Source organism: Apostichopus japonicus, chromosome 5, assembly GCF_037975245.1.
Source record: "Apostichopus japonicus isolate 1M-3 chromosome 5, ASM3797524v1, whole genome shotgun sequence".
Lineage (NCBI taxonomy): Eukaryota > Metazoa > Echinodermata > Holothuroidea > Aspidochirotida > Stichopodidae > Apostichopus > Apostichopus japonicus.
The window spans coordinates 20141843-20169031 of record NC_092565.1 but is presented as its reverse complement, the minus strand read 5'-3'; the positions used below and the strand labels follow the sequence as shown (position 1 = coordinate 20169031).

The 27189-nt window shown below is 37.6% G+C and overlaps 2 protein-coding genes across 3 annotated transcripts in view; one reads left to right on the top strand and one right to left on the bottom strand.

Moving 5' to 3' along the window:
- Positions 1–11141, top strand: part of LOC139967981 (transcription factor COE3-like) — a 124553-nt gene extending 113412 nt beyond the window's left edge. For both annotated transcript variants that reach the window (XR_011793201.1, XM_071972240.1), the window contains one exon: positions 1548–11141. Coding sequence is in view for 1 of the 2 variants with exons in the window: in XM_071972240.1 (XP_071828341.1) it covers positions 1548–1657 (110 nt within the window). In the remaining variant the exon portion in view is untranslated. The remainder of the gene's footprint in view (positions 1–1547) is intronic.
- On the bottom strand, positions 9387–27189 carry LOC139967982 (T-complex protein 1 subunit eta-like). The gene is made up of 11 exons (XM_071972241.1): positions 27044–27189; positions 24972–25125; positions 23885–23991; positions 22719–22897; positions 22100–22271; positions 21096–21260; positions 19899–20032; positions 17420–17572; positions 15963–16114; positions 13365–13553; positions 9387–12060 (listed from the first exon to the last, which is right to left on the bottom strand). The coding sequence occupies exons 1-11, from the start codon at positions 27047–27049 to the stop codon at positions 11834–11836; spliced, it is 1638 nt and encodes a 545-aa protein (XP_071828342.1). The 5' UTR covers positions 27050–27189; the 3' UTR covers positions 9387–11833.

Here is a 27189-nt window from a genome sequence, read left to right as displayed (position 1 = left end):
CACCCACTTTGTTTTTTTCTTTTTGCACCATTCTTTTGAACATTTCATTGCAAGAAAGAAAATTGACAAATTAATTAGTAGCCCTCTTTACTTAGCTCTGGTAATTTTCTGCTTTGGGGGTGTCTTTTTTGCTCAGAGGAGGCGAGAACCAAAACTTTGTTAGCTTCTCTGATGTTAATTAACTTTATGTTTCACCTTTACTTTCCTACTGTCACCTTTTAATTCTTCCCTAGGTCAACATTATTTATTTTTCCTTTCAAAAATTATGACTAAAACTCTCAGTTTCTTAATTAGGAACCCAGCTTCTCATATTACAATTTAATTAAAATGTATTAATGAACACACACACACATAAATATATATATATAAATATATACACATATATATTAATTTCTTTATCTCACTTATAGTAAATCCAAACTTAATTAGATGTAATTTTCAAATCAGAAAAAAATGATGGCGAAACTACAAAAAGATATGTTTTTGTATAAACACACTAGAACAAAAAAAAAAGAAGGATTTTTCCATTTGAAGTGGGAAAAAATGGTGCTCTGGTAAACTGAAGGGAACTCAAATTTCACTATTCTGGGAGTGATTCTTGTATTTGAAAGATAAAAATGTTTATAAGTTAAACATTGAACTAGATTTTTCCAAACCTTTCTTCTTCCTTTTTCCCCTCCTCGTGCTTAATTGATTTTTTTTTTGGTCATATTTGGCAAACTCTCCTCCACTGTTTCTATTCACCAGCCACAGATGGCATTCTCTTGCTCCATTAGAGATTCACATACCATGGAATGATTTTGACCTAATATATACTACTACCAGATTTCACTGTTTACAGTCTGGAAAATACAGCCCGTAATGAGCGTGTGATTCGCTTGTCTAGTTTTCAGAACTCAGGTAGAAAACGTCCAAAGACGATGCTAGATTCCAGAATTGTTAAAACTGATAATTACATTGTTAATGGATAAGGGTATATATTAGTATAATGTGCAGAATGGAAGGAATAGCTGTTGACAAGAAAGAGCCCTGGGAGAGATTTAGTTGGGTGGGTTGATTGTTTGGAAGGAAAGAGGAGGGAGGGAGTTGATTTGTAAGAAGGGGTTGTAAGAGGGGGGTTGTTGATTGTAAGAGGGGGTTGATTGTAAGAAAGTTGTAATTATTGTTCAGTTTATTTCATACAGGATAATTGACAACAACAATTTTGAGGCTTACTGGAACATGTTTACAGTGGGAGTCATATCTTCCGAAATAAAAAAATTGTTTCCAGACTCACTTCTTGATTGAGCATATTCTGCTTATGACCCAAACTGGGATCGAAGCAACCTTGGTACATAAAGTGAAACACAAGCAAGTGTATCTGGAGTACAAGAAATATCCGCGAACTCGACTATACCCAGCTTTCATAAAAAACCAAGAGAATTTTTTCCATAAATGTTTCATATCTGATCATATTATGATGCCGTTTCTGTGTGACATGGTATGGAATTGAACGAGCGGATTGATATTTTAATGAATCGGTATATTTCTCTCTTGTATTTTCGCAGGGAATGCTATGATGTCACCTCCGTCCTTCTGTGGTGTTGGTGGTCCTTTCGCCCTTCCAACCTGCAGTTCAGCAGCATACAGCAGCCACATAGACAGTCCGGGCAAATGAACTAGTTGGTTGTGACTGACGTTCACGACCTGGTCCCTACTCCGGACACTGTACAGTATAGCAGCAGCAGCAGCAGCACAAACATGGAAATCGCACAAGAGGATTTTAGTAGTCGTGACGGCAGCCTCCCCGCGATATTGTGTCCTTTTTGGTTTACAAATCAAAAAGACAATAAAAAAAATTAAAAAAAACTTATTTGCTTTTTGCAGATGACAATGGTCATTTGATGGAAGATGTTTAAGTTGTGGACATTTTTTGCCATCGGGAGAAGAATATTTGTTTTAGACGAGAACTCATCCAGAGTATGTCTTCTGTCTCGGCAGTCGATGATATGGTTGAGTTCGAAAAGAATCGTTCGGTGATTTGGGAAATGAAGTATGAACTCCTTCCAGCTTTGTTTATTAAGGAGAGAGAGAAAGAGCGAGGGGGAAAAAAAGTGGAGAGATGCTTTAAAACCGAAGGAAGATGTCGACTATGAAAGAAATGAAGAATTTTTAACGAATCTACCCACCGATTAACTCAAGCCTGATCTACTTCTATTGACAATATTGATTAATATCTTCTTGAAAGATTTGTTATCAATTTTGTTTTGTTTTTTTCGTTTTTTCGTTTTATTTTTTCTCTTTTCTTTTGTACTCGGATCATAAATTCTTGATATATATGTCTTGATCAATTATGGTGAAATAAGTCTTTGTAAAACAATGGGAATGGGTTGTTGTTGTTGTTGTTGGAGAAAGGACAAGTTTCTCTTCCTTCATGTTATAAAACAAAGAGGGGTTTTGAAATGTGCTGGAAGATTTTATTTTTTACCTTGAATGAGGATTATATAAATGAAGAGGTATTTATTTAAATTCTTTTAAGTGGGTTGGTGGGATTTGTACCATCCTTTTCAAATTACAGTCGATCTCTCTTGCTGATGCTCTAATTAACAAGATACCTTTAGTCTTGATGAAACTGTTACTTTAATGTAGCGTAGAGTTTCATGGCCGGTAGTAACTATTATATTTCTAGTACTGTGGGTTGGACGACATTGAATGATCAAGGGATTTTTCATCAACTTATTTATTATAAATTGGGATGAAAGTCGTTGATCATTGAATGAAACATTCAAAGAGAGTGGGGTATAGGTGGGATGGGGGTGGGGGTGGTGTTGTTGTGACAAGAAGATGAAGTTGTTTCTGAATGGCATTAGAGTTTATTCTCCTCAGCTTTTCAAGAATATACCAATGCTTGCCAACCTGGGACAGACAGTGTTTAAGTTTCAATGAACAGTCTGTTTATTTTGAGATGGCCAATGTACATAAGTATAAGAATATAAGCACACTTCTAGGAGGGTACATCCCAAATCTAATGTGGACTGAAATTACCTTTCTGATAAAGGGAAACTCAACCTTAGTCTGATGGTATCTGCAACGTACAAATGGTGACCTTTGGCATTGTGATATTACGGTCACATTTGCACAAAATATTCTCGCAACTGCATTGTAACAACATTCAGTGCTTGATACTGAACGGAATTCAAAATAGTCCAAAGCGTAATTTACAGGGTAGTTAAAGAAAGTAGAAGTTCACATTCATATATCTGCCTTGTTATTGGATGCAAAGGTTCTTTGGCCTGCTGGACGACATTTTTATCAAAAAGTCTTCTACACTGTGTATCTCTTATCAATAAGAAATAACCCCCCTTCCTTCCATTAGGAGTGTGGGGGGGGGGGTTGAAAAGCAAATCCAGTCTGGTATTTTGTCATTTAATATGTTGACTGATACTGCAGACATTTGGTATAAGTGGTTTTAGGATCTCTTCTCATAACAAGAAATTTGCAAAGAATCACCAGAGAAATCATCATCAAAATTGAAGAATTTTGAAACATATGCTTGTGGTTGTTCAATAGATTACCCATAGCAATGTTTTTATGTATCCAATGTATACATTGGTTGTATTCTGCCCAAAACAAAAGTAGTCTTTTCATACAAAAACAAAGCTTGCAAGTGGTCACTTCATTATTAATGTCAACCAATTGGGGTTAGTAAGTGAACATACAAAGTTGACTCCCTTTCTGTGAGTTTAAATCGTGGTAGAAATGCAGCCTTTAGAAAGAGAAGATTGAATTTCTTCAGAAACAGACTTAAGCCTTGTCATTTTGTTGTTGTTGTTATTTATCGTCAAACATAGAAACCTGTTTTTCTTATATTATGATTATGATTTACTGAGATCAACTAGAAGGCCAGTTAGGTCATGGTCATAAATAATATCACCTCCTCATTGGTTTATATTATTTTTGGCCAGCACAAACTATCCTGACAACAATGACCAGTTTCCCCCTCGAAATCCTCAAAGTGACAATTAGCCAGTTTGGGGGATCCGTGCAAACGTTATTTCCCACATGACTGCCTTTCGAGCCATCCTTAATTACGCTTTGGAGTCACTCCCGAGGAATCGGCTTGATCAAGTGTCCAATTTCATTTTCCCCCAAGACATGATCTCTCTTGGGGTATGACTCAGTTTGGAAACATGAAATGAACTCAGTTAAAATTTCTTCTCACTCCATACTATAAAGCCTGTTATTTTATTTAGTTATTTATTTTTTTTGCCTCTGATCCTCAGGTTTAAGTCTCCTTCTTTACTTCTTGCTTTGGCTCAACGACTGCAATCGCGGCCATTCAGGCATACTTCCGATCGTGGGTTTAGGGGGTCAGTAAAGAGGGTCAGTATTAAGCTATGAGGGTAGAACAAATTATTTTTGGGTCATCGCTTATAAAACGACGATATTTGAATAAACTTTTGGGAGTTCTAGTCTGTCGGGTCCCTCGTTGGTTGAAATGACAAAAAAAATATATTTAGGTTAACATTTAACAGGTTGCCCCTAAGTACACAGATGTTCCTGACTCATGTTGCATCTCATTTACATATTCTCAATTTACCAAGGTCAAGACACTGTATACACGTTGAAAAATTGCAAGATGGTGTAAATGTCATCATCGCGAGGCAAAAGAAAGGGCGCTGTTCACCAAATGTCTGGATAATACTCCCATGGTTAAACATCGTCCACCAAGGAAGGGAAATTTCTTTCTGAAAGTTCTCTATCGTGTTTATACATTCTGAGAATGGTTTTGTCATTCTCCCCAATATCCGAGCAAAAATAAAAAAATTAATAAACAACACAAAGGAATAAGAAGAATAAATAGATATAAAATGCACCATATTTTAGCAAGAATAGTAATGTTTAACAAGATAAATTGTTTGGACACATTGTCTCTGTAAAATTCAATTGTTTTCATTAGGAAAAAAAAGAGGAAAAAGATTGAAGTTTTGATTCCCATTTTACTCTGTCCAGATTTTCTAGCTCAGGAAATTATTATTCGTTCTAGTATACCGTTAGACAAACATGTATAATGCACAGTAATTTCAATTAAGCTTTCTTTAAATAGTAACGATGTGATTGACGAGACAAACTGTGTACCGTAGTTAAATGTCAAGAGTAAGAAAACAAGGCAGTATTATTGCCTTTTTGTATTCACTTTAGTATTCAATACTTTTGGTTTTAGAATTTTTTGAAATGTTATTTACCTTTTCAGTAAAGTGTGTAAATTGTATTTTAGGGAAGATTTGTATTCAGTAGTTGTCCATTGAGAACTGGTGTAAGTGGGTCCAGGTACATCTGTCAGGCAAGAGGGGAAGGGAGGGGTAGGGAGGGGGTAGGAAGGGGAAATGGAGGGGGAGGCTGTTTGGTACTAGTTTCAGCCCTATGGTGAAGTAACATTCATGTGGCTTTGACCATTTTCAATAACCATCATTCCCTGCAAAAAGGAAAGGGACATCACAATTCAATTCACGGTAGCAAGGAAGGGGGGGAGGGGGGTCGGAAGACAGGGAGATGAAATATAGGAAGAGAGGGGGCATGGAATGGGTGAAGATAAAATTAGCTAGTCTTAATGAGTGAAAGCAGGATGTGTTGGTAAATAGCACCCTTTAGACTGCACTCTGTAAATGTTTATGTGTATTAACAATGTTCTGTAATTTTTATGATTACGGTCTATTTCATCTTGCCAACCATTTTTATTACTGGTATAAAAACCATCTACACAATTTTAAGGTAATTTATTTGGAAAATTCTCCTTTTTAGAAAAAATTCGTTTTTGGCTGTATTTATGATAAATATATATTAATAACATTGTATATATTTCTATGAGTACTTTAAAAATCTGTTGAAAGTTTTGTTCAGATGTGTACATTAAGATGTCTCCGTTCTCATTTTCTTTTTTTGGGTCACCATATCTTCTTTGTGATGGATTAGTTCACATCATATGTATAAGGGTGAAATCTTTCTAGTTGTTTACACTATGGTCCACAATTTTTAAGTGCATGTTAAGTGATATTTGTCCACCTAAACAAAGAGTAGCTGTTTTTTCAAGTGTTTATCTATTTAAAAAAAAGTTTTGTTTTCATTTTTTTTTATTAAGTATAACTTACATGAATCATGTTGTGAAGTCTAAGTATGAAAAAAAAAGGAGAAAAAAAAAAATCACCAACTGTATTGTTTGATTTGTTGTTCTAATTGCAGAAAGTGTTAAATAATCATCTGATTTTGCCCCCAAACTATGCTAAAAATTTCACTTTTATATTTTTGTATTACCTTATTTAGAGCATCTTATTCTCCTCATGTACGTACCAATCTTTTTCAAGGGGGGGGGGGGGAGGGTGGGATTCTCAATTAAGTTTCTATGAGGACCACAGAAAAACAATGGTTGGAGCAAAGGGCCAGACAGTGACAAAAGCTCACTATCCATGGATTAAGCAATGTGAAATATTGATGACCTTGGCGTTTTATCAACAAACCAAGTAGTGAGAGAAATTCAGATGTCGACTACCATGAAGCTGCTTGCTTCATTTTCATTCGGTTCAATCGTTTGTATCATCTGTTCGATGATAATGTTTTACATGAAGAAGAAAATTGTGTTTCTTGCAGACTCTGAAAGTTTCCCCTAATATTCTCAAAGTTTTCCATATTCTTGAATTTCAAGTAACTTCTCAAGTCTAAATGTGGAAGGGGGAAAAATAGAGAGCAAAACGAGGTTATTAAAGTGATTGACCTATCATACAAAGTGAAGCAAAGTGCATAGGCCTCGCCAAAAGTTCTCCAGCCCATCCTACTTGTAAAAGATGATTGATCGATTTTATCAAATAACATCAAGGCATCGCCCCTTTCAGCAGTAGTTAGAAGTACTCCCTTAACGGTTTACTAATGAAACTTTTCTCCTGATTACTCGCCCAAGTTTAATACTAGCCGCAGTTTAGGAGGTTTCCAGAAGTGGCCATGGGCCACTGAAGTCTAGACGACAGCAACTCTTTACATAACATTCCTAATTTCATATTCCATCACGGAGGCCCGATTTACCCCTTAAAATATTGGCAAATTAAAATATTCAGTCAGGCACAACGTTCTGAATTTTTTTTTCTTTTAATATTTTACTTTTCTTGACTTGAATGCATACAAAAAATTATTCGCACAACACAGTAATTTTGTACAAAATGTTAAAGAAGATGTCAAACAACAGTGACCGAGCGTTAGCGACCGTCGGTCACAGAAAAATATCACTTACTCGACAACAAAGGTCATCTTACTCTCAATGGGAGGTACAGAGTCGGACAAGAATTAGTTCAAACAAGAGTAAGGAGAATTGACTTAGCATTTTAAACTTCATATGGTAATCCTCATTTACTTCCAAACAAGGGGAAAGTCACTATAACTTTAGACAAGCACAGTTTACAAAGCAACCGTTTTCCCATTCAGTTTCACGTCATAGATTTGAGAATCTTTGTAAGTCCTACCACATGACGAGGTTGTCAAAGCTTTCCTGGTGTAATCCTGTCAATACATTATAAAATCCAAAGCACAATTAAGCCTTCCTGCTTTCCTTACTGAATTTAGCTATGAATGAGGCCACATGAGAAAGAAAAAAAAAGAGGCCAAACCTACTGATTTTGTCAAATATTACAATCCAATTATTGAATAAAGGAAAGATGATTCTATTATATTTAAACTTTAACTTCATTTTGGAATTCCAATGCATAAACCTGCAATTATTTTTTTATAATATTATTACACAAAAACATTTGGTGGACACAAACACAATCAACTGCAGTGTAATTTAAACCTGCACTTCATTTTGAAAAGACCTCTCACAATTCCAATGCATGAACAGGCTTTTTAATGTCATAATATAATTACACATTTGGTGGACACACAACACTGGAGTGGTTTAACCAAAACCTGTGTAAGTTCGGAAAGCTGAGGAGTCCACGCCTTCCAAGTCAACAATCCGATACTCAATGACAGGGCAGCCATATTTGATTTGTTTTTCAGTCATTTCTAGTTGTTAATTCATGTAGTCTTGTCTAATTTCCAGATAATCTCAAACATCTATCATTCATGTCTCTACCTCACCCCACAGGCACATCTTACAGTAACAGTTAAAAATACTTTTAATCACATTTGGTTGGCAATTTAAGCAAATCTGCAGAGAATTTACTCACAAAGACGATCGCAACTGATGAAATTTAAAGACCCGTTCATAGATTCTTCCAACATGTCAAGGTAAAATGAGTACATTTTTCATGAGAGAGAGATTGAACTCCACTCTCAGTTCTGAACGTTGTGTGGCCCAATATTTGGTGGTTTTCATATTGATATTCTATAATCACATGGTAAAGTTAACTTCAATAGTCAAAATTAAACTCGACTAGCTAATGAATATCCACAATATTATGGAATTCTATCATTGAGTCAGATACCAAGTGTTATTCTATTCCAACCAATCACAGAGCTTCCACTAGCCATGTACAGTTTGACTACACCAGTCCTTCAAAGAATTCAGAGCAGTCCACTGTGTCTCAAGTGATAGAAAAGTCTAATATTAAACTCCAAAGGTATTTAACTGAGATAGAAAATCTTAACTTGAATGCCACATACATTTCTACTAAGGACAACTGTAATATGATACACACTGTTGATAAAAAAAAATTCAGCATTATGAAGTTCTTAAAGTTAAGCAAAGTTATGTTTTACCCACAAATTCTGAGTAATGCATGACAGGGTTACTATTAAAGCAAACATTGCATACTTGAGATTTTAACGTCACATGGATCTCAGATTCAGAACTCAAACAGCTGTGCTGCATTTCTTTACTAAACATCACGGACAGTCTACTTAAAACCCCCAAACTATGTTGTTTATATCAGTAACATGACGATAAAAGCAACATTCCACAAACTTAAATATCAAAAGTAGTTTTGTTTCACTCACAGAGATGCAACAAGGCTGTGGTAACTAGTAATACCCAGCTAATGACTACAATATCAGCCCAACCTGTTTATCCAGATATGCTTGTCTTGGTATATATCTTCTGTTGCCAGTGTTTTAAGGCCTAGGCAATACCCTTATACTAACTATGCAGAATCAGACAAGGCTCTTTTATGACAATTTATGTATGTATGCAAGTGTTACATGGCAAACACATAAAACAATTTATATGAATATTCAGCAGGAGGACCCAACATTGTGAGTTTTCACCTCAACACTTTCACCTTTAATTTGCAGAGTTAATTCTAGTGTACACTTTTCAAAGTAATTGTTTTGCCAATTTCTGTCACAGAGAGAGAACAGTGAGAGAGAAAGAAAAGAGACCCACAGATTGTTTTGTTCCATTATCTTTCAACACTCAAACTGTGTTTTGTTCTTTTTCGTTCAAAGGGTTTTTCTCATCTAGCAAGACTTGCCACCAAAGAAAGAATTCTGAACTTAATTTCTTGGCATCAAAAGAGACCTCAGAAAGGTAAACGAATTACCACCAGGAGAAATTTAATTTGGTTTTTGCGTTTACAAGAACTTTTCCCTTTTTCTGCCACACACCTTAATACAGATTCCCCTTAGACGCCATAGCTCGTGTTACAAAGGCTAATAGAAAGGCCAGCGATGACGGTTTTATTTACATTGTTCAAAGATAATTTTCAAACTTGGTGACATGATTTCAGCCTCCACACTTAATTTGCAGCCAACCAAATCGAGGCAGAAATTAATGCCATTAGGGCTTTCTGGGAAGATCAGTGAAGCAGGACTTTCCCAGTGTTAGCTTCTTAGCTAACCAAGAAACAAAGAGGTAATCTTCACAGCTGTTGCAACCCACGAGCGTAATCATCAAATTATTGTTGGTACCCCATCTTCGTATCAACCGTGAAAATAATCCACGTAAAGGAATGCTGCTTTCAAAACGGTAAATAAAAATTTGCCTCCAGATACATCAGAGCATCGAGCACATAACCGAGTTTACCTCACATTCACTGTTCACCTTTTACTTTGGTTGGGAAGTCAATCGTAGGAAAAGAGATCTTTTCAATGCAAATTTTGTAAAGGGATATCTGGAGAGGTGGTAAGACAAAGTGGCCAAAAGGTATATATTTATGCGTCTAGCGCAAGACACGAATACACTCTGAAGGCAACGACTTGTCTTACTTCTCCTCCCGTACTTTGATAATTAACTCATCGTTGTAGTTTTTAATATAACTTTCAACCAACTAGGATTTTAATAGCAGAAAACTTTTGTATAGTAATCTCTTTTAAGAGTACATGCACCATACACAGGTACCTAGCTAGCTCTTACCTGTTGTATAAAGGTATTATTAATTATGAAGGGATGCAGTATATTTTGCAAACATATAATAAAGTTATAAAAAGTTTATGGATTAGTGAGGTAGTCAACAGAGATCCTATTAACACACAAGGTGGGGAGAAGAAAAAGAAGGGATGAGAAAACTTAGAAAGGATGCAATAATTCTAAATGTGGTTTCCAACTCCATAATGATGAAGATGATGGTTAAGTGCCACTTGTTGCCCTACAAATGAGGAAATGATAGTCATATAATGCTAGTATACCTTGTAGTATTTTCAAACATATTCCAAACATAACAGAAGTATCTGCTTGGTGGTGTCTTTACCTGTGATGGGCTGAATCAGTAACTTAGCACTGAGAGAAGATTCAGGTAGAGTTTGTGGCTATTAAAGGGGCACGACTGTTCTCCCACTTCCAGCCAAATTTAACGGTAACTATTGCAATGTTGCAAGTGTTGGCATTGAGGGTGAGTTTTGCTTGCTTTCTACCCCCTTGAACAATGGTCTTTTTCATGTGTGTGGGGGCAGCAGACACTACTGGCAGTGTGCTTGTTACACTGTTTCAGCTCCAGGTTTGGTTTGACTGTTACTATGAAATGCTGATGGAGGACAGCAGTAACTAAGTGACAGAAATATATTCCCGATAAATCCCTCTTGTGTTGTACAACTTGGATACACATCAAATATGACAAATGTTTGAGTCTTGCTCTGGAATAATGGAGAGTTAAGATCAGAACTAGAAATTGATCAAAGCAACTTCAGAATAAGAGAAGTGAAAGGTATAGGTGCATGCAAGACAATTAACTTCAATGAAAAGTATCTCCCCTCCCCCTCCCCCTTGCAACTCCTCACACAACAACACATACTGTTCCCTCCTCTCCTTGTTACCTTATCCCAATCCTTACCCAATCTTCATTGTACTCAATCTTTCTACAGAAAAGGAACGGTCAGTAGTAACAGCATTAACTAATGTATTAGTATCCTACACCACTGGTCAGATATCTCTGTTTTGTTTGTCTAGTAAAGCTTCAAATGATCTAATTCTTGGCATCCAAGCCGGTGCTTACTCTCACCCCCAAGAGATTACTAACAATAATATTCAGTGCCTCTTAGAGATACATTTCGTTATCTGTGTAATTCAGGTAACCTGACAGTCATATCCAATACGATTCCCAAAATGTACTGAACTGTCCAATTCCTAGGTCCTGTTAGTAATGAGGGATGGTTATCATTTATGTACAGTACTGCAGAAAGGGTTCTCTAAAGTAGTTCTTGCTCTTAAATGCCATCTCCCAGGAAAAGACAATGGAGAGGATAGCAACTGATGCATGGACGTATGTCAACTGTCCTACAGATGTATCGAACTTCCAGCGAATGACCTTCGTCAATTCATAAAAGCATAAACTAGGCCAAAGCGCAACATCACACTGGGCCCCACTGCTACACGACACATAAACTTACAGGCTATTATTACACACAAAGAAACAAGACATCTAGCCTCTAGGGGTAACTACATTGGTCTTCCTCTACCCCGTCCCATGGGTGCAGGGGCTGGTCTGTTGTCTGTATTTTGTGACTTTGGGTTCTTGATGGTCTCGTCTACGGAGAGCACGAGGCAAGCTGCCTCTGAGGCTGCGGTCAGGGCGTTTTTCTTGACGATTGAAGGCTCCCAGACGCAGGCTTCCAGATTATCAGCTACGTCCTCCTTGTTGATATCTACACCGTACCACTTGGCCCCTAATGAGAACAGAAAGGTAAAGCTTTCAATAAACAGGACATTGGAGCTTTATTCTGCAATGTCATTCTAATATAGCATACTTTTGCTACTTCCACTGGTCAAGGGCTTGTATTTTATCAATGATCCACACACTATGGGGCATGACCCAAGAAAAGGTCACAGAACAAATTTTGGTGGGTCTTTTGGGAATTTCCAGACATCATAAAACAAGTTTACAAAGCTTGGTGACGTCCAGTCCAAACTAGAATTCATGCATTCTGAGCATGGATTGTGATGGGTGGGGGGAGGGGGGGTCTGGTGGGTTGTGGCTCATGGAATCTCCCAGGTCATAGGTCTTAAGTTTCCAGACCGCTGATTTAAATCATAACAATGTCCATCATACTCAGAAGACCTGTTGTTTTTCCATTTCTGTGTTGTACTTACAGATGAAAGTACTAACAAATCTGTTCAATACTACCAATCACAGAAAAAGGTGCTATATTACAACAGATCTCTTAAAGGGAAGCCTCTAGCTAATTCCCTTCAGAAAAGATTTCAATCTGGCCTGAAAATAAGATTGGCCAGCAATAATGCAGCAATCAGGTATGTAGCCTTGGACACCTTACAGTCCTACCCTAGTCTACCCTAGAGTGAGATTTAGCTTCTTTCAGGCTCTTTGCTACAACTAATACCTCTTTCTGGTCACCATAGAAAATTTCATTTCATTTAGAACCCCTGACAAGTCTAGACCATCATACGGGACATTATTGGTTAAATATAACAAAAAATATAAGAAAACAGAACAACAGCTGTCCGTCCCCAAAACTAAGGCCCATATCAATAGATGCCATGAAGGCAGACAAAGGACCAACTCTCAATGGGAATGGTTCCTGGTCTAGGCAAGATGACGGGAAGATTTGCGACCAGAACGGTCGCAGGTAATCCCTCATGCTTGGACCAGGGTCAATCTACCACAATCGTAACACCAGACAGAATTATGGCAACAAATCTGTGGTTGACTCATGTGGCTGGAATCCTAATAGCTAAGAGCAGATCACCTGAGTAAGACAGACATTACCACAGGAGCTAGTCTTAAAGTCAGCATCTTATTTAGTAGGCATTACAATATTGCAAGAGTGCAGTACAACAGCAAAGATCAACCACAGGTACTGTAAACTTTTTTTTTTACAATTAAAATGTAAACAGAAAGTTTTCTAAATGTAAACTCTGATATTCCCCCACCCCCCCTCCCGAAAGGGAAGACAGAGGATTGGAAATTAGTTTTAATTACAGTGGGAGATTCTCCTTACCGCCCGCCACTTACCTTGGGCATGTTTCTGCCTCAGTTTGTTGAGAATGTTGGTGGCGTCAAAGCCAGCGTTATCACACAACTGGCGAGGAATGATCTCCAGGGCCTTGGCGTAGGCACCAATCAGGATCTGCTGTTTACCGGGAATCGTCCTCGACACATCTCGAAGATATTTACTGATCTCCATTTCAATAGCACCACCGCCTGAAATGAAAAAAAAAACAAAACATGAGCTTTGATTCTCTTTCTAACTGTTTCAACTAAGAAAGAGAACAATAAGAATATTGAGAGAGTGAGAAAGATAAAGGGGAGGGTGCAGAATGGAGGGAAGAGGTGGGTGGGGGGGGGGGATTGAAAGGAACCAGGCAGGGATGGAACTGATATATAAACTAGGCAAGGATACATCTTATGCCAAACCTTGGTTTCTTACCATAATTACAGTTTGCCTTGTAAGTTCCTTAAACTTGATAGTAATCTCTAAGAATTCATTATAATACATTGGCTTTCACATGTATTCTCTACCCAATGTACTCACAACATGAAGGCTATGGTTTCTGGGTTTTTTTTCAGAACACCTCATAAACTCAAAACCCTTCCCTACCCTGCACCCCCCCCCCTTCACAACACAACATATCTGAAGACATATGGGCAATCATTAACAAGGACACGCTGCCCTAGAACATCACTAATCTAGCTTTATACAGAACCCCAACAAGGTCACTTATAAACATTCTATCACAGGTCATACGACTTGGGTGCACCTTCACACAAATTAGAACCAATTGAAATGTAGGGCCATCGACAGACATATTTTTTTACTTTCAAATCTTCAAAGTGCACCCTAATTTACACGTCTGAACAAACAGAACAGTGATGAACTCTCAAGAAATGTGTGTCAAACCTATGTAATAGATGAGACCCCAAATCCCCCAGAAACATCTAATGAAATAACGTTTTGAGCACGGCAGATACAAAACAGGCCATCTCTGTCCAGAGGAACATCGACTAACGTCACTGCTCATCTCGATTAACGAGACAAACCGCAAATCCCAACGGTACCTCGAAGCGCATCAATTTACGGCTTATACGCGGCAGTATTGTTCACAATACATACAAAGTTTAATTAAACCGGTTTGACAATGTTCCTCACACTAAAACAGACAGCTCATCATTATTGGGTTTGGAGGTAAAAGACTTTGACACACTTTTTGAGAATGTTTCTCTCAGAATTTAATACTGATCTTGAGGTACGTTTACGCTTAATAACAACTCTTTAAATACAAGATACAAAGAAGTTTTGCTGCAACCTATAAACTTCTTTCGCCATCGTCCAAAAGATAGATTAAAATTTTCAATCCACCGACAGGGCAAAATTGTCTGGCTCGGCTAATTAAGATTATCAGTAGCCTTAAAGCATCTATCTATAATTTGGTTGGGAATTTGCAATATTCCCACCATTTTTTTTCGTAGATTGCCAACAAAGAATCACAGAAATTTATCAAACTTACAAGAAGTCGAGGTAACAATTTATTCGCCTTTTTTTTCCCATTTGACCCACAAAAGTTAAGAATACTTTATGGGCAAAGTTCCACTCTGGGAAACTTGTCCAACATTCAGCTTCATCGACATTGTGGTTAATCACATTCAAACCACAACTAAGAAATTCCCACATGAAGATGAATAATTCAACATCCCCCCCCCCCCTTTTTTTTTGGTTTTCTCTCGATTTAAGGAAAGGAAAACCTTATCTTGTTATTATAAGGCAAGTTCATCACCGTGGACAAGAAAGTGTTTGAAATGAAAAAAAAAAAGAGAATTAAACTCAATATCCTACTTCAAGTAGGACAACACCTGAAACCAACAAGGTAATTGACTCTCCAAGGATTCCATACAGATCAGTGTCAGAGCTTTGACAAGAAATCGTCGGGGTAAAGTATAAGATCTTTAACTTTACTTCCAAACAAACAACACCACATAAATTTTGACCGCCTTTCCAATACACGTTCGGGTTTGGTCTTCATCGGCAAAGTTCAACAAATGTATTTGGTTTTATGTTTCGCTTGTTTCTGAGTCCACATTAGTGTTAATAAAAGAGGCAAAGGCCAAAGTTTATCAGGTAAGATTTCATTAAAATGTAACAAGTCTGTTCGTTAAAGAAAATGCAGTTTTCTTCAGCTTTCTTTTTCTGGAAAATCTTACATTTTGCCCTTCGTTAAATATTGCAAGTCTCTTCTATTAACATCTGTGTAAATGAATCTTATACAGCGAAAAACCAAGTTTTTCCTTTCATTTTAACGGTTTACTTTAAAACTCCAAAAAAGAAAACAATTACAAAACTTCAAAGTAAGGCTACTACCTGAAGGTTTTGGTTTACTTAAATCCTTTTGAAAAATATGTGTATTATATTTAACACACAATGTGTTCCCAAAAAAACAAATCCTTGTAACAATATGTTTTCTGTGACCATACAATGATATTTTACTGGTTTACTATGATTCGACTGAGAAAATGTAGTAGCCGCCTCTTGACGACTTAGTAGCCCATGACATGGGGTGGTGGTGGTAGGGGGGGAGCGGTCACCACGGTGGTGACACCACTGAACATGCAACATACCTGCTACTACGGCATCGTTCTTGATGGCCCTCCTGACGATCATGATGGCATCGTGGAGGGATCTCTCGGTCTCTTCTATAAACTGTTCAGCTCCACCTCGGAGTATCAGGGTGCATGTCTTGGCTTGTGGACAACCTGTGAAGAGATTGAACCTGCAACAACAAAAAATCAAAAGAATGATCAAGAAAGACGTACCGACAAAAGTGATAAAACGCATCTGACAAACATCCTGCGGTTTTATATTTAGCTCACTTGTCCTTACTTTGTGACGTTGGGTTCTTGATGGTCTCATCTACTGAGAGATCAATCTTTGCAAGGCCATCATGATCAAACTGGGGTTGCATTAGTTAATATCTTTAATTTGCTTTTCTCAAATTTGCTGCAGTAAACATTGACAGGCCCAGAGGACTAGTCATGAGCGAATGCTACACGTCCGATGCAATATCCACTTGCCTTTGGCCAGAAAGAAAGCATTTATGTCAGGCCCTGGAGTCTGATACAACAGCAATTACTTTAAAGATACCCTGCATAACAGCATATAATTAAAAGCTGCTTGAGCAGAACCCTAACTAGGGTTTAATACCTTGCTTAATATCAGCAGTCCAGTTGCTCTAAGCAAGTACAGCACACCGGACTCCTGCTCGGTTAAATATAACAAAACAGAACAACAGTTGTCCGTCCCCAAAACTAAGGCCCGTATCAATAGCTTGCCATGAAGGCAGACAAAGGACCAACTCTCAATGGGAATGGTTCCTGGTCTAGGCAAGATAACGGGAAGATTTGTGACCAGAACGGTCGCAGGTAATCCCTCATGCTGGACCAGGGTCAATCTACCACAATCGTAACACCAGACAGAATTATGGCAACAAATCTGTGGTTGACTCATGTGGCTGGAATCCTAAAAGCTTAGAACAGATCACCTGAGTAAGACAGACATTACCACAGGAGCTAGTCTTATAGTCAGCATCTTATTTAGTAGGCATTACAAAATTGCAAGAGTGCAATACAACAGCAAAGATCAACAACAGGTACTGTAAACGGAATCATACAATGAAAATGTAAACACAATGTTTTCTAAATGGAAACTCTTGATATTTTTCCCCCCGAAAGGGAAGACAGAAGAGTGGAAATTATTTTCAATTGAGCAACCTTTTAACATTGATTTTTGGTTCTGTAAATAGTACCATTCCTGTATTCAAATTTGTAAGTTACTAATACGATGGTTTAAAGTATTCTTCTTCTTCTTTTTTTTCATTCCTTGGAAGTAAAACTTCTCTTTCACAAGTAATGCTCTAGTGACCGTTACATGTTGACACTTTATGCAATGTGTAGCCATCTTAAGAGTAGCCCATGACATTTCACCTGTGTGGGAATCCTTCCCACTTACACCTTCCCCTTCGACACCTTCCACAAAAATCACAGCAACGTTGACAACCACACACGTACAACTTTCTCACCTTTCGCCTCCTATTTGTTCCTCTTCGAATATCTCGCACATACCGAGGACGTCGTCTGTCATGGATTGCACGGATGTTTGGATGGCGCCCCCACAGGCCTGCATGGTACGCTTCAAGTCCTCTTCTGGCACTCTTCCCGCACAGAAGAGGTCCCTGGGAATAGTAACAAGAGAGAGTGAGCAGCTGCATACTGTTATGTCGCAGTGTGATATGCTCATATCCTTCACGACCCCTGGGAGGTAGCCGAGAGACCTTTAAGGTAGTCATGTGAGCTAAAAGGTGTTTTGTTTGTACAAAATAACAGATTTTTTGACACATTTCCATTGGCACTGTCTCTTGTCATGGTGAAGGGTGTAGTGGGAATTACTAGCAATGTTCATATGCACTTCATGAAAGTGTGAATGCACGGAAAAATCGACCTGCTTTACACTTTTACTTGAAACTTTGGTCAAATAGTTCTGCAAATACACGTCAGAAGCAAATAAACTACTCTACTCTATAAAGGCGAAGAAAGAGTTGCAGGAGTTAGCCGCAGAATTGCAGACTGCCAGAGATTTAGCCTTTTCTTCTTCCCTCTGTATAAATTGAACCTTGACAAAAGGCCATCGAGGGGCATAATTCCCCGCCCCCCCTCTTTCTCCTAACTTCATATTTAAACTTTAAACAAAATTTCTTCATCACAAATGATAATAATCGTGATAAATTACAGCAATAATTGGTAAATTAAATCAGTTTCCTGCGGATCAAGGTAAGACAAAAAATCCAATCTAATACCTCACCCTCCAGCAGTTTCATTGAAAATGAGATTTAAATGTCCATCCCCAAAACTAAGGCCCGTATCAATAGCTTGCCATGAAGGCAGACAAAGGACCAACTCTCAATGGGAATGGTTCCTGGTCTAGACAAGATAACGGGAAGATTTGTGACCAGAACGGTCACAGGTAATCCCTCATGCTGGACCAGGGTCAATCTACCACAATCGTAACACCTGACAGAATTATGGCAACAAATCTGTGGTTGACTCATGTGGATATCTTAAACCTCAGCTGGTCCAAGATAAGTGTTTCCATTACCTCTCCCCTGGTCCCTTAAAAAAGGACATATGAAGAACCAGGGGATCTAATCTCTAGCGATTTGAGCACCGTCATGTTTTCAAACTTTGTCTATATATCCGACATGACATTTCATTTCAAAGTTGGCTCTTTCCTATTCTGAACCATAAAACTGTTGTTGAAGCATTCTCTTCTCAAAAAAACAGAAACTTTCCTGATCATGATTGCTTACTAACTTCCTTCTTAATTTTTTTTTATTTATGCACATATATACATACATTTTAAGTTTCAATGTTAAATAATTTGATGTCCCTAAGGTAACCTATCCTCACATGAGACTACCGTCTCACCATTCAAGGTGAATTAGAAATAATCTATTGTAATATATCATAAAAGAAAAAAGAAAAAGTAAAAATCAAAAAGCAAAGCTATATCAAAGTATTGATTGGATGGTGTTTCCATGGAAAAGGGGGAATTTTTTCCTGAATTTTAACCATCGAGTGGTATATACTTGCTACGACAACGGTTTTATCCTGTGGGCATCATTTAAAAAAAATCCTCACATAATATATTATTCATCTTTTCTTTTTTTCAAATTAGCATAGGTTAGTTAGCCTTCAACTATAACATCAAGCTTTCAAAGTCAAAATCAATGGGAGATTTGGCAAACTTTAGCTCACATGAGTTTCAAATTGGAAAGCCTCACTCTGATTTCCATCATCTACACGAACTATGGATCTCTACTACCGTGATGGCGTGATCTCTTTTACTACAGACAAGGCCTATTATTATGACAAAGGTAATTTCTGCTAGATTTTATTTATTTCACAAAGTTTAAGCAATTTATACTTTAGAGTGTAAACAATAACAGTGTTTTGAGAACAAAAACAATGGCCGTCAAAGTACCACCTGAATAGGGCATGAGCCGTTGCCCTGTTTTTAACCCAGTGCTTTCTTAATCTTCATGACACAGGAGTTTTGTAAATATAGCTCAGATAGACATTGCAAACTTCTCTCGTTGTAGGAAATTTTGTTTGTTGGAACAACTCAAACCTTTCAGATGGATACAAAGAGAACAACGCTTGACCACAATCAGGAAATAATTTTATACTGTACCACATCACAAAATGATATGCCAAATGGTTAAATTTCTATACCAGTGCAAACATGTACATAAGAGCTTTTGTACACAGGAATAAAAGGGGGAAAAAGTAGGTCTTTTTAAAGGGCAAGAAGCATCATGGTTATGCGATTGTTGAGACATCACAGCCCCCCACCCCACCCCCCTCAATATAGTTTTGACAGTGAAGAAAGATATTTTGGTTATATAAATGATGAAAATGATGAATGTGGCATTGATGACTACTTGGGAAGACAAAGGAACCAAAAGTTGATTAACAGAAGCAAATAAAAAAAAAATAACTCACCTATCAGCAAAATACTGTGTAGCAACATCACCAATAGGAAGCTTGGAAAGCACAACCTTCGCACCGCTCTGCACGATGGCATCGAGTTTATCGTACAGAATTGTCCATTCTGCATCTACAATGTTTTGATATTCCTAAAATAGAGAAAAAATGAAAAATCATTAGTTGGAACATGTTTTTTCCCCATTCTCTTAATAGATGCATGGACAGAGTACTTCAAATGTCATCATGGGTAAACAGATTCTTCATTTAAGATCTCCTCTTTGTCTGAATGGACATCATGGACACAAAAAGCAGGGTGAACAATAAACTATAACAGTTTAGATGCAAGTTTTTCCTAAAAGAGTTCATAAAGAAAACACAACATGTAGAAATATATAGGTATTGCCTAGCCTGGTCATGGCCATTGATTTTCTGATGCAGGAGCTGTTTGTATGCTAGAGTTCACAGGGTCGACAATGAATGGGACAGACTCTTATTCATAACCGTAACATGGATTCAGCTCAGATAGTAAATATGTGCAATACACAGACTTAACAGAGAGATCTGACATTACAAGAATTATAACAGAAGAGCCAAGCAAAGCGCTTCAGAACTGCAACAAAACAACATTGTCATATTATGGGGTTTCTTTTAAACTCTATGAGGGCCAGGAAGTACTTCTGAGTCACTTATGACCTGTTGGCCCTGTAAGAACCACACAGGGAGTACTTTTTCCGGTACTGCTTCCCAAAATGCTATGCAAAATGCTACACGAGTGCAAAGACGAACAGCAGTTTTGTACATGGGAACCACAGCATTTAATGAAGTCAGAGCCTTCAAAGCTACTTCACAAAGTTTGAACACACAGAGTATTCCCTACCTCCTTGGGTCCATCACACGTAACTGCCTGGTCCCTATCGACACATTCCATAAAAAGGCATTCAGAGGAATGATTCAATATATTGCAGCACATTTCTAAATTCAAATCTCTTTCACAACCAAAGACTGGTTTTGCACCAAACATATCTAAAAGCTAAACCCCCCCCCCCCCCCACAGAAGACAAACATCCCATATGTTGGGTCTCGTCTATTCCACTCATCTCTCTCCAGAGTGCCCAGGAGGAGTGTTACAAGGAGTCTGGGAAATGGAGAAGCAGCAGCAATGTTTAGAAGGAAAGAAACAGAGTAACCGATGGAAACGATGACTCTACTCACCTCTACACTGTCCACTCTGACCTCCGCATTTGCCTTCTCAGCCTTCAGTTCAAGTTCAACATTAAGTAGTGCTATTTTGGGTTTTAAATATTTCTTTCTTTGCATCTCAAAACCTGCATAGGAAAACGTTTTCTTAAAAGCTACACCGGCGATCAATCTGGATTCCTAGAAACGGTAAAAGAAAAGTAACAAACAATAACAATGAAATCCTGCTGCATTTTTTCTTCTTATTTAAGCCCTTTGTGTTTATTTGCTTGTTCTAATTTTTGTTATTGTCGAAAGATCAAATTTAATTTGCAAAACATTGGTATGTGTGGTCTGAAGAATCCTTACAAAATGAATAACAGAATGTATTTAACCAGTTTCCTAGCATCAATGAAAAAGCTTGTACCAGTAACTCTTTTGAGTTTACTACATCACGTGGCTATACTTTTGTAAAAGATTTTCAAATTGTTCCTTATGTTCTAATCGTGCCTTAATTTTCCATGTTAATTGGATGGTACACACTTCTTGTGTCCAATGCATTGCTATTATTTTTTGGGCCTGTAATAGGGTCAACAGCATAGACAAGGAAAATATTAATGCCTGTATGTAGGTTTGAAAACTGTTAAGTTTTCTGATACTGCTCATGGATGAAATTTAAACATTATCTAAATTTTTGAGATGTGTTTTAAGTGATGCTGCATAATCTTAACTATCATCACACCATTTTGTACCTCTACAAGGTTCCAGTCCCAACCCCCATCAATCATTTGACCAAATCAGCTAATTAAGCCCATGAAGAGTACAATAATCAGCTAATTAAGCCCATGAAGAGTACAATAATCAGCTATTTAAGCCCAATGTAGTACAATAATGAACACAAAAATCTCATCTAAATCCACCTCATTTTTCCAGCTACAATTGAAAGCCAATCCTTTAGGCAATACCGACTCCAATGGAATTATTGGAACAATGTTTAAGTAATCAAATCTGCTTGAAATGAGACAAATGTTGGTATCTACCTCTAATGCTCCACCCTGTACTTTCTTGATGCCGATCATGTTAAGAGGTAAAAGTTCGTCCAGCATGCTGACTGCATCTACCACCATCTTGGCAAAGAAGTCCTTCTGCCCGGCGACTAGTTTGGAGCTCAGCGTCGTTGCCGCACACTTCTGCAGTAACTGTCTGTGCTCTCTACAAAAGCAGGATTAAAGAATGAATATGTCAGACAATAGGAAGTACTTTGTCCCTTTCACAGACTGGGTGTCAAACTTGCAGTCCAGGGGTGGGATGGAAGGGAGTCGTGTGTCCCCCACCCCATTTCTGGCAATGCTGCCTTTATGTGTCTAAGGGGGTGCTTATATCTTTTCAGTCTCTAAAGCAAGCTCTGCCTTCATTTCTGACTTTCCTTGTAACCTACTGGCTTTTTATTGAACTTTTTGGTCAAGTTGCTTGAAGGGGTGCAAGCAGTGCGAAGAATGCATCACTGGCTTAAGTGAAAGTTCTCTTTTTCCTTAATTTTTTTTTGGGTGGGGGTGGGGGAGGGGAAGGCATGGCCAGGCTTTGCAATGGATAGGTTGCTTGCTAAACTTTGACATTACCAAACCAGCAGGGTACTCAAACTTCAAGTCAGATACTTACACTAGGTTTTCTCTAGGGATACTAAATGCAATTTCATCAATTTTCTCCAATGCTAACTGAGTGGCTTTGCGGTATGCTCTGACGATAACTTGCGGGTGAACATTGTCTTCAACGAATGTCTTGACTTGCTTCAAGAGCTCAGCGGCTAGCATTGTCACCGTAGTGGTACCGTCACCAACCTATAGTGTGGGGGGAAGAAAAGTAGGTTATTAGTATATCAAAGATAATACAAGTTTACCTTTAAAGAAAAACAAAAATACCTGATAGAGACAGGTTGTCTATTTATCGATGACATATAACAGCTTTTTGATATTCAATTCACTCACAATTCACAGTGGGACTGGTAAATGTTGCTAAACTAGAAATAACTAGAAATAACAGTCTCACCTGTATAGTGTGATCGATCGATCGATCAGTTAGCAATAATTATAAATCTGGTGAAACACAGAGCAGCCAACCTATCATCATTAGCTCATGTGAAACAGCTAAAATTTTGTAATCCGCTTTGACATATATCACGGTTTTAATGGCCTGAAACTTGTCTTTAGTATAACTATGACATATCCAGTCACTTATGCTTGAATGTTTTAGTGATTTAGCTTGTATTTAATGCATTTTTCCAATGGTAGAGAAAGATATTACCAATGCTGATTCTAAAATGTTAATTTTTTTTAATACGATCCCAGTGATATTGGCAATGTTGTTTTTATTAACATTATTTCATTTTATCTTTAAATTTAAATGGTTTTCCCACTTCCACCTGGTACTATGACATCATGAATTGACAAAATGGCAGCCTATTGATAGCACCATTAAATCATGAATAATTTACGACAAGACTGTTCTCAGCTTTGGAGTAGTTTTTCATCCCCACCATGTTTTGCAAATTGACAGCTGAATTTGCTTTATCTTGGAATTGCTACACAAATGCAAAGATCTATAGCTGTTTCCTGTGAGCAGAACCTTCATATACTATGAGTATGTCATGAATAAAACACCAACACATCTGGAACGTGCTACACTACATTTGAAAATGCATTCAGCTATTAAAAAAGCTTTGTACATGAGACTGTCACCTCTAAAACGGTTCGTTTCTGTCTCCTGAGCAAATAAGATAAAACAATTTGAAATAAGTGAGGTGGTTCATATCTGGAATGTTATTTTACCTCTGCATCTTGTGATTTTGCTATTTCCACAAGCGTCTTTGCTGCGGGGTGGACCACGTCAAGGAGCTTTACGATGGTAGCGCCATCATTCGATATTGTTGCTTTTCCTGAGGGTGAGGAAAAAGCGTTTCCATTGTGTTATTTGGAAATAAAACTTTGTGCACCATTAAAAAGAAGTAAGGCATACATATCCTTAACTCAGCAAATGGCTCATGACTATTATAGATATGCACGACAATAGGGCGCTGAAAAGGCATGTTATGTGTCTTAATTAGCCGACTGGTAACATAAGTGAGATCATGCTTTGTGAAAATCTTACATTATTTTTCCAGAAGCTTCATCAAAATGGTTCTTAAGATAAACTCAATGTACTGTTCATGGCTTAACCATTAGGGATAAATGTTTATCATGGCCCATGACAAACTGCAGGTTTGATTTCACATATGATCTCAACCAATTTGGAAGAAAACTTGACTATCTGAACTCTGTGATCTTTGATATCAAACCAACAGAATGAACCATAAGTATAAATTCTCACATCTAGACAGAGTTCTTCCATTCCACCACTGGAAATAACGTAGTCATGTGGAGCTTTGTGCCCATATCGGCTGGAACTGGTATGAGATGTAAATTAAGGTTTCCATATCACTTTCCTCTTACTTTAATGGAATACACAGTTTTTGGTGTGTATGTGTGGGGGGACAGGGTAGACAGGAGGAGATGGGAGGGGTGGGCTTGTTGTTAGGGGCTAGTTTCTTTTTCCTCCAGGTGACTTGACCATGAAGATGTGTCCCTGCAAATTTCTTCCACTTTCTTTCTTACATATTTTAATTTACATTATTAGATATTATGGATATTAGCCTACTGTTGTTTCCGTATAGTCTAAATTGTTCTTTGTGTTTCAGCGTCTTTAAAATATAGATATTCCATTCGAGCAATATGCACAATAGTTCTGATAAGCCTTGTAAAATATTAGAGCAGACAGCATGTTAATACAGGGTTAGCTAGCTCCTTGGCTAAAAAATTAGTCATGTTTGCAGTTCGAAATGGATTCTACCATTCTCACTTGCAATAAGGTTTTCCTTACCATTTCCATCAACCATGAGTTTATCCATTCCCCTCGGACCCAGGGTTGTGCGGACAGCTTCAGCTACCACCTGGCAGGCATTGATGTTACTGACTACCTGCGATGTCCCCTGGGAAGCCTCTGTTCCCTCCTTCAGTACGATTATTTGTGGACGCTACAAGAAGAAATACGATCAGGAGAATATGAGCTTTGGCCACAATTTACAAAGTATAGAAATAAACATGCAAATGAGATTAACATGCAACATTTAACTCTCCTGATGGGTAACATTAAGCAAGTATCTCTTGTGAAGTACATATTTATATTGTTCAGCATACAGTGCCTCTTATATTGTAACACCCTAAATAACGCTCGTTTTCCCAAAACAGGTTAAGAATGTTGTCCAAATTTTACAAAAACCTACATAAATTAAAGCTTAGATTACCTCACTTGATACTAATGTCAATGATTGGATATGGATACAAATAATCCTAGATGGGGCCATTGTGCATGTTGACTCACCTTATTTGAATTAAGCCAAGACCAGGCCTTTTCTAAATTTTGAGTACAAACTTCACATCTGAGTTAAGCTTAGCATTTAGTTCATTCACTGAGCCTTTTGGAAATGGTATAAACTATCGTTGAATGCAAGCAAGGGTAGCCTAGACCTAGGCTGTCCTATATGGAATCTCCCAACCATTCTACATTAAGCCTGTGGGACCTGTCCTTGCATTGGAGGTGAAATTTATAGTTGGTTCATAACAGAATGTGACCAGATGTCTTAATTATCACACCTTCTTGTAAGTTCTTGCGAGAAGTCAGGTAAGTGTCTTTTGATGAATGTATAAAAATTGCCTTCTAAATGATTTGGACAACGTTGATAGTGTTTGAAAGTATTAACACAAGAAGTGAGATTGCATAGGCTATACTACAGTATGCACATACAACGGTAAACAATGTACTTAATCAAACACCATTTCCATCAACTTTTAAACACTGATTTTGACATGAAGGAAGAAACTATAACCAATTGATTTAATGGAAGATTACACAAAACTGTGTTACCTCTTCACTAATTTGAACAATTTTTATAGAATCATTAGGGTTTTCCACACCAGGTAATAATAATTTGGAACAGGTATTAATTTTTATGGAAAAGTTGAGGGATTCCAACATAGGCCTTGGCTTTATGGAAGTTACAACATGTGTGTTCTGAAAATAATACACCTTGAAAACAATTGCGGACATGTCATATAACTGATCAACTGTGATGGTTTGATAACCGGTTCTGAGTTTGGTCAATTTTTCAATTTCTTCAAACACTCCTTTCATGTGACAGTCAAATAACATTTCTCTGTTTAAAGTTAAACATATCAAAAGAATATTTCATTGTTAGGTGCTATTATAGAATACCCTGCCTTTTACTAAGTATTTTTTGCGGGTAGGCTAGAGTCACAAGTTGCTTTTACTTATTATTTTTTTACCTGCTCCACTGAGGCTCAGACTCAAAAACTATTTCCCCCTCCCAACTACTGCCATTCGCCACTACAACTCCTGTATACTGGTACTGTGTTACTGTTAGGAAGATGCGTCATTCTCAATGGTCTTTATGAAGTAATAACTATAGCCTAGCCCTATCTAATTATTTCCCTGCGGGGACTTGAGGCCTACCAACAAGTCTGTTAGGTCTGATATTAGGCAAGCTCATCTCTGTGGAACACCATGTTATGATTTGTGTTGTAGGAGGCCATTCGAAATGGCCTCCTACAAAACATTATCTTCATATGTGGAGATGAAATTCAGTCGAATCGCTGTTGGTACAGCCTAACAGTAACAATGAAGTTAATGCCTAACGTTAGTAAGTAGTATTAGCTGTACTAGCAAATAACGGTACTTTAGTTAGGCCTCTACTTGTTTGGTACGGGTTACGAGAACAAGGCACGTGAAATTTACGTTAGCGTTTACTTAAGAAGAAGCTTTATTTTGTAGGTAAAAATGCAACACAGAATAAAGTTAAATAAGAATTATCACTTAAGTCATGTTTGATATATTTATTGTTAAGTAAAAGAACAAGATGCAAACGGATATCTTACCATCATTTTTGGGCGTTCGCTGACCTCACTAGGCAACCGAGAATATTCTAGTAACTAGTTGCGAGGTACAAAATGTGATTACGATAATACACAAACAGAAAGTCCAAAGGAATAACGTATAAAGCATAAATATTTAATAAAAATAT

Bases quoted from the DNA above. Each gene is read 5' to 3' on its own strand.
- LOC139967982 (XM_071972241.1), bottom strand. The intron at 23,992-24,971 runs GTAAGGAAAACC...CCTCACCCTCAG, and splicing joins ACTCATGGTTGATGGAAATG to GAAAAGCAACAATATCGAAT. The intron at 21,261-22,099 runs GTAGATACCAAC...TACCGTTTCTAG, and splicing joins TACAGGGTGGAGCATTAGAG to GAATCCAGATTGATCGCCGG.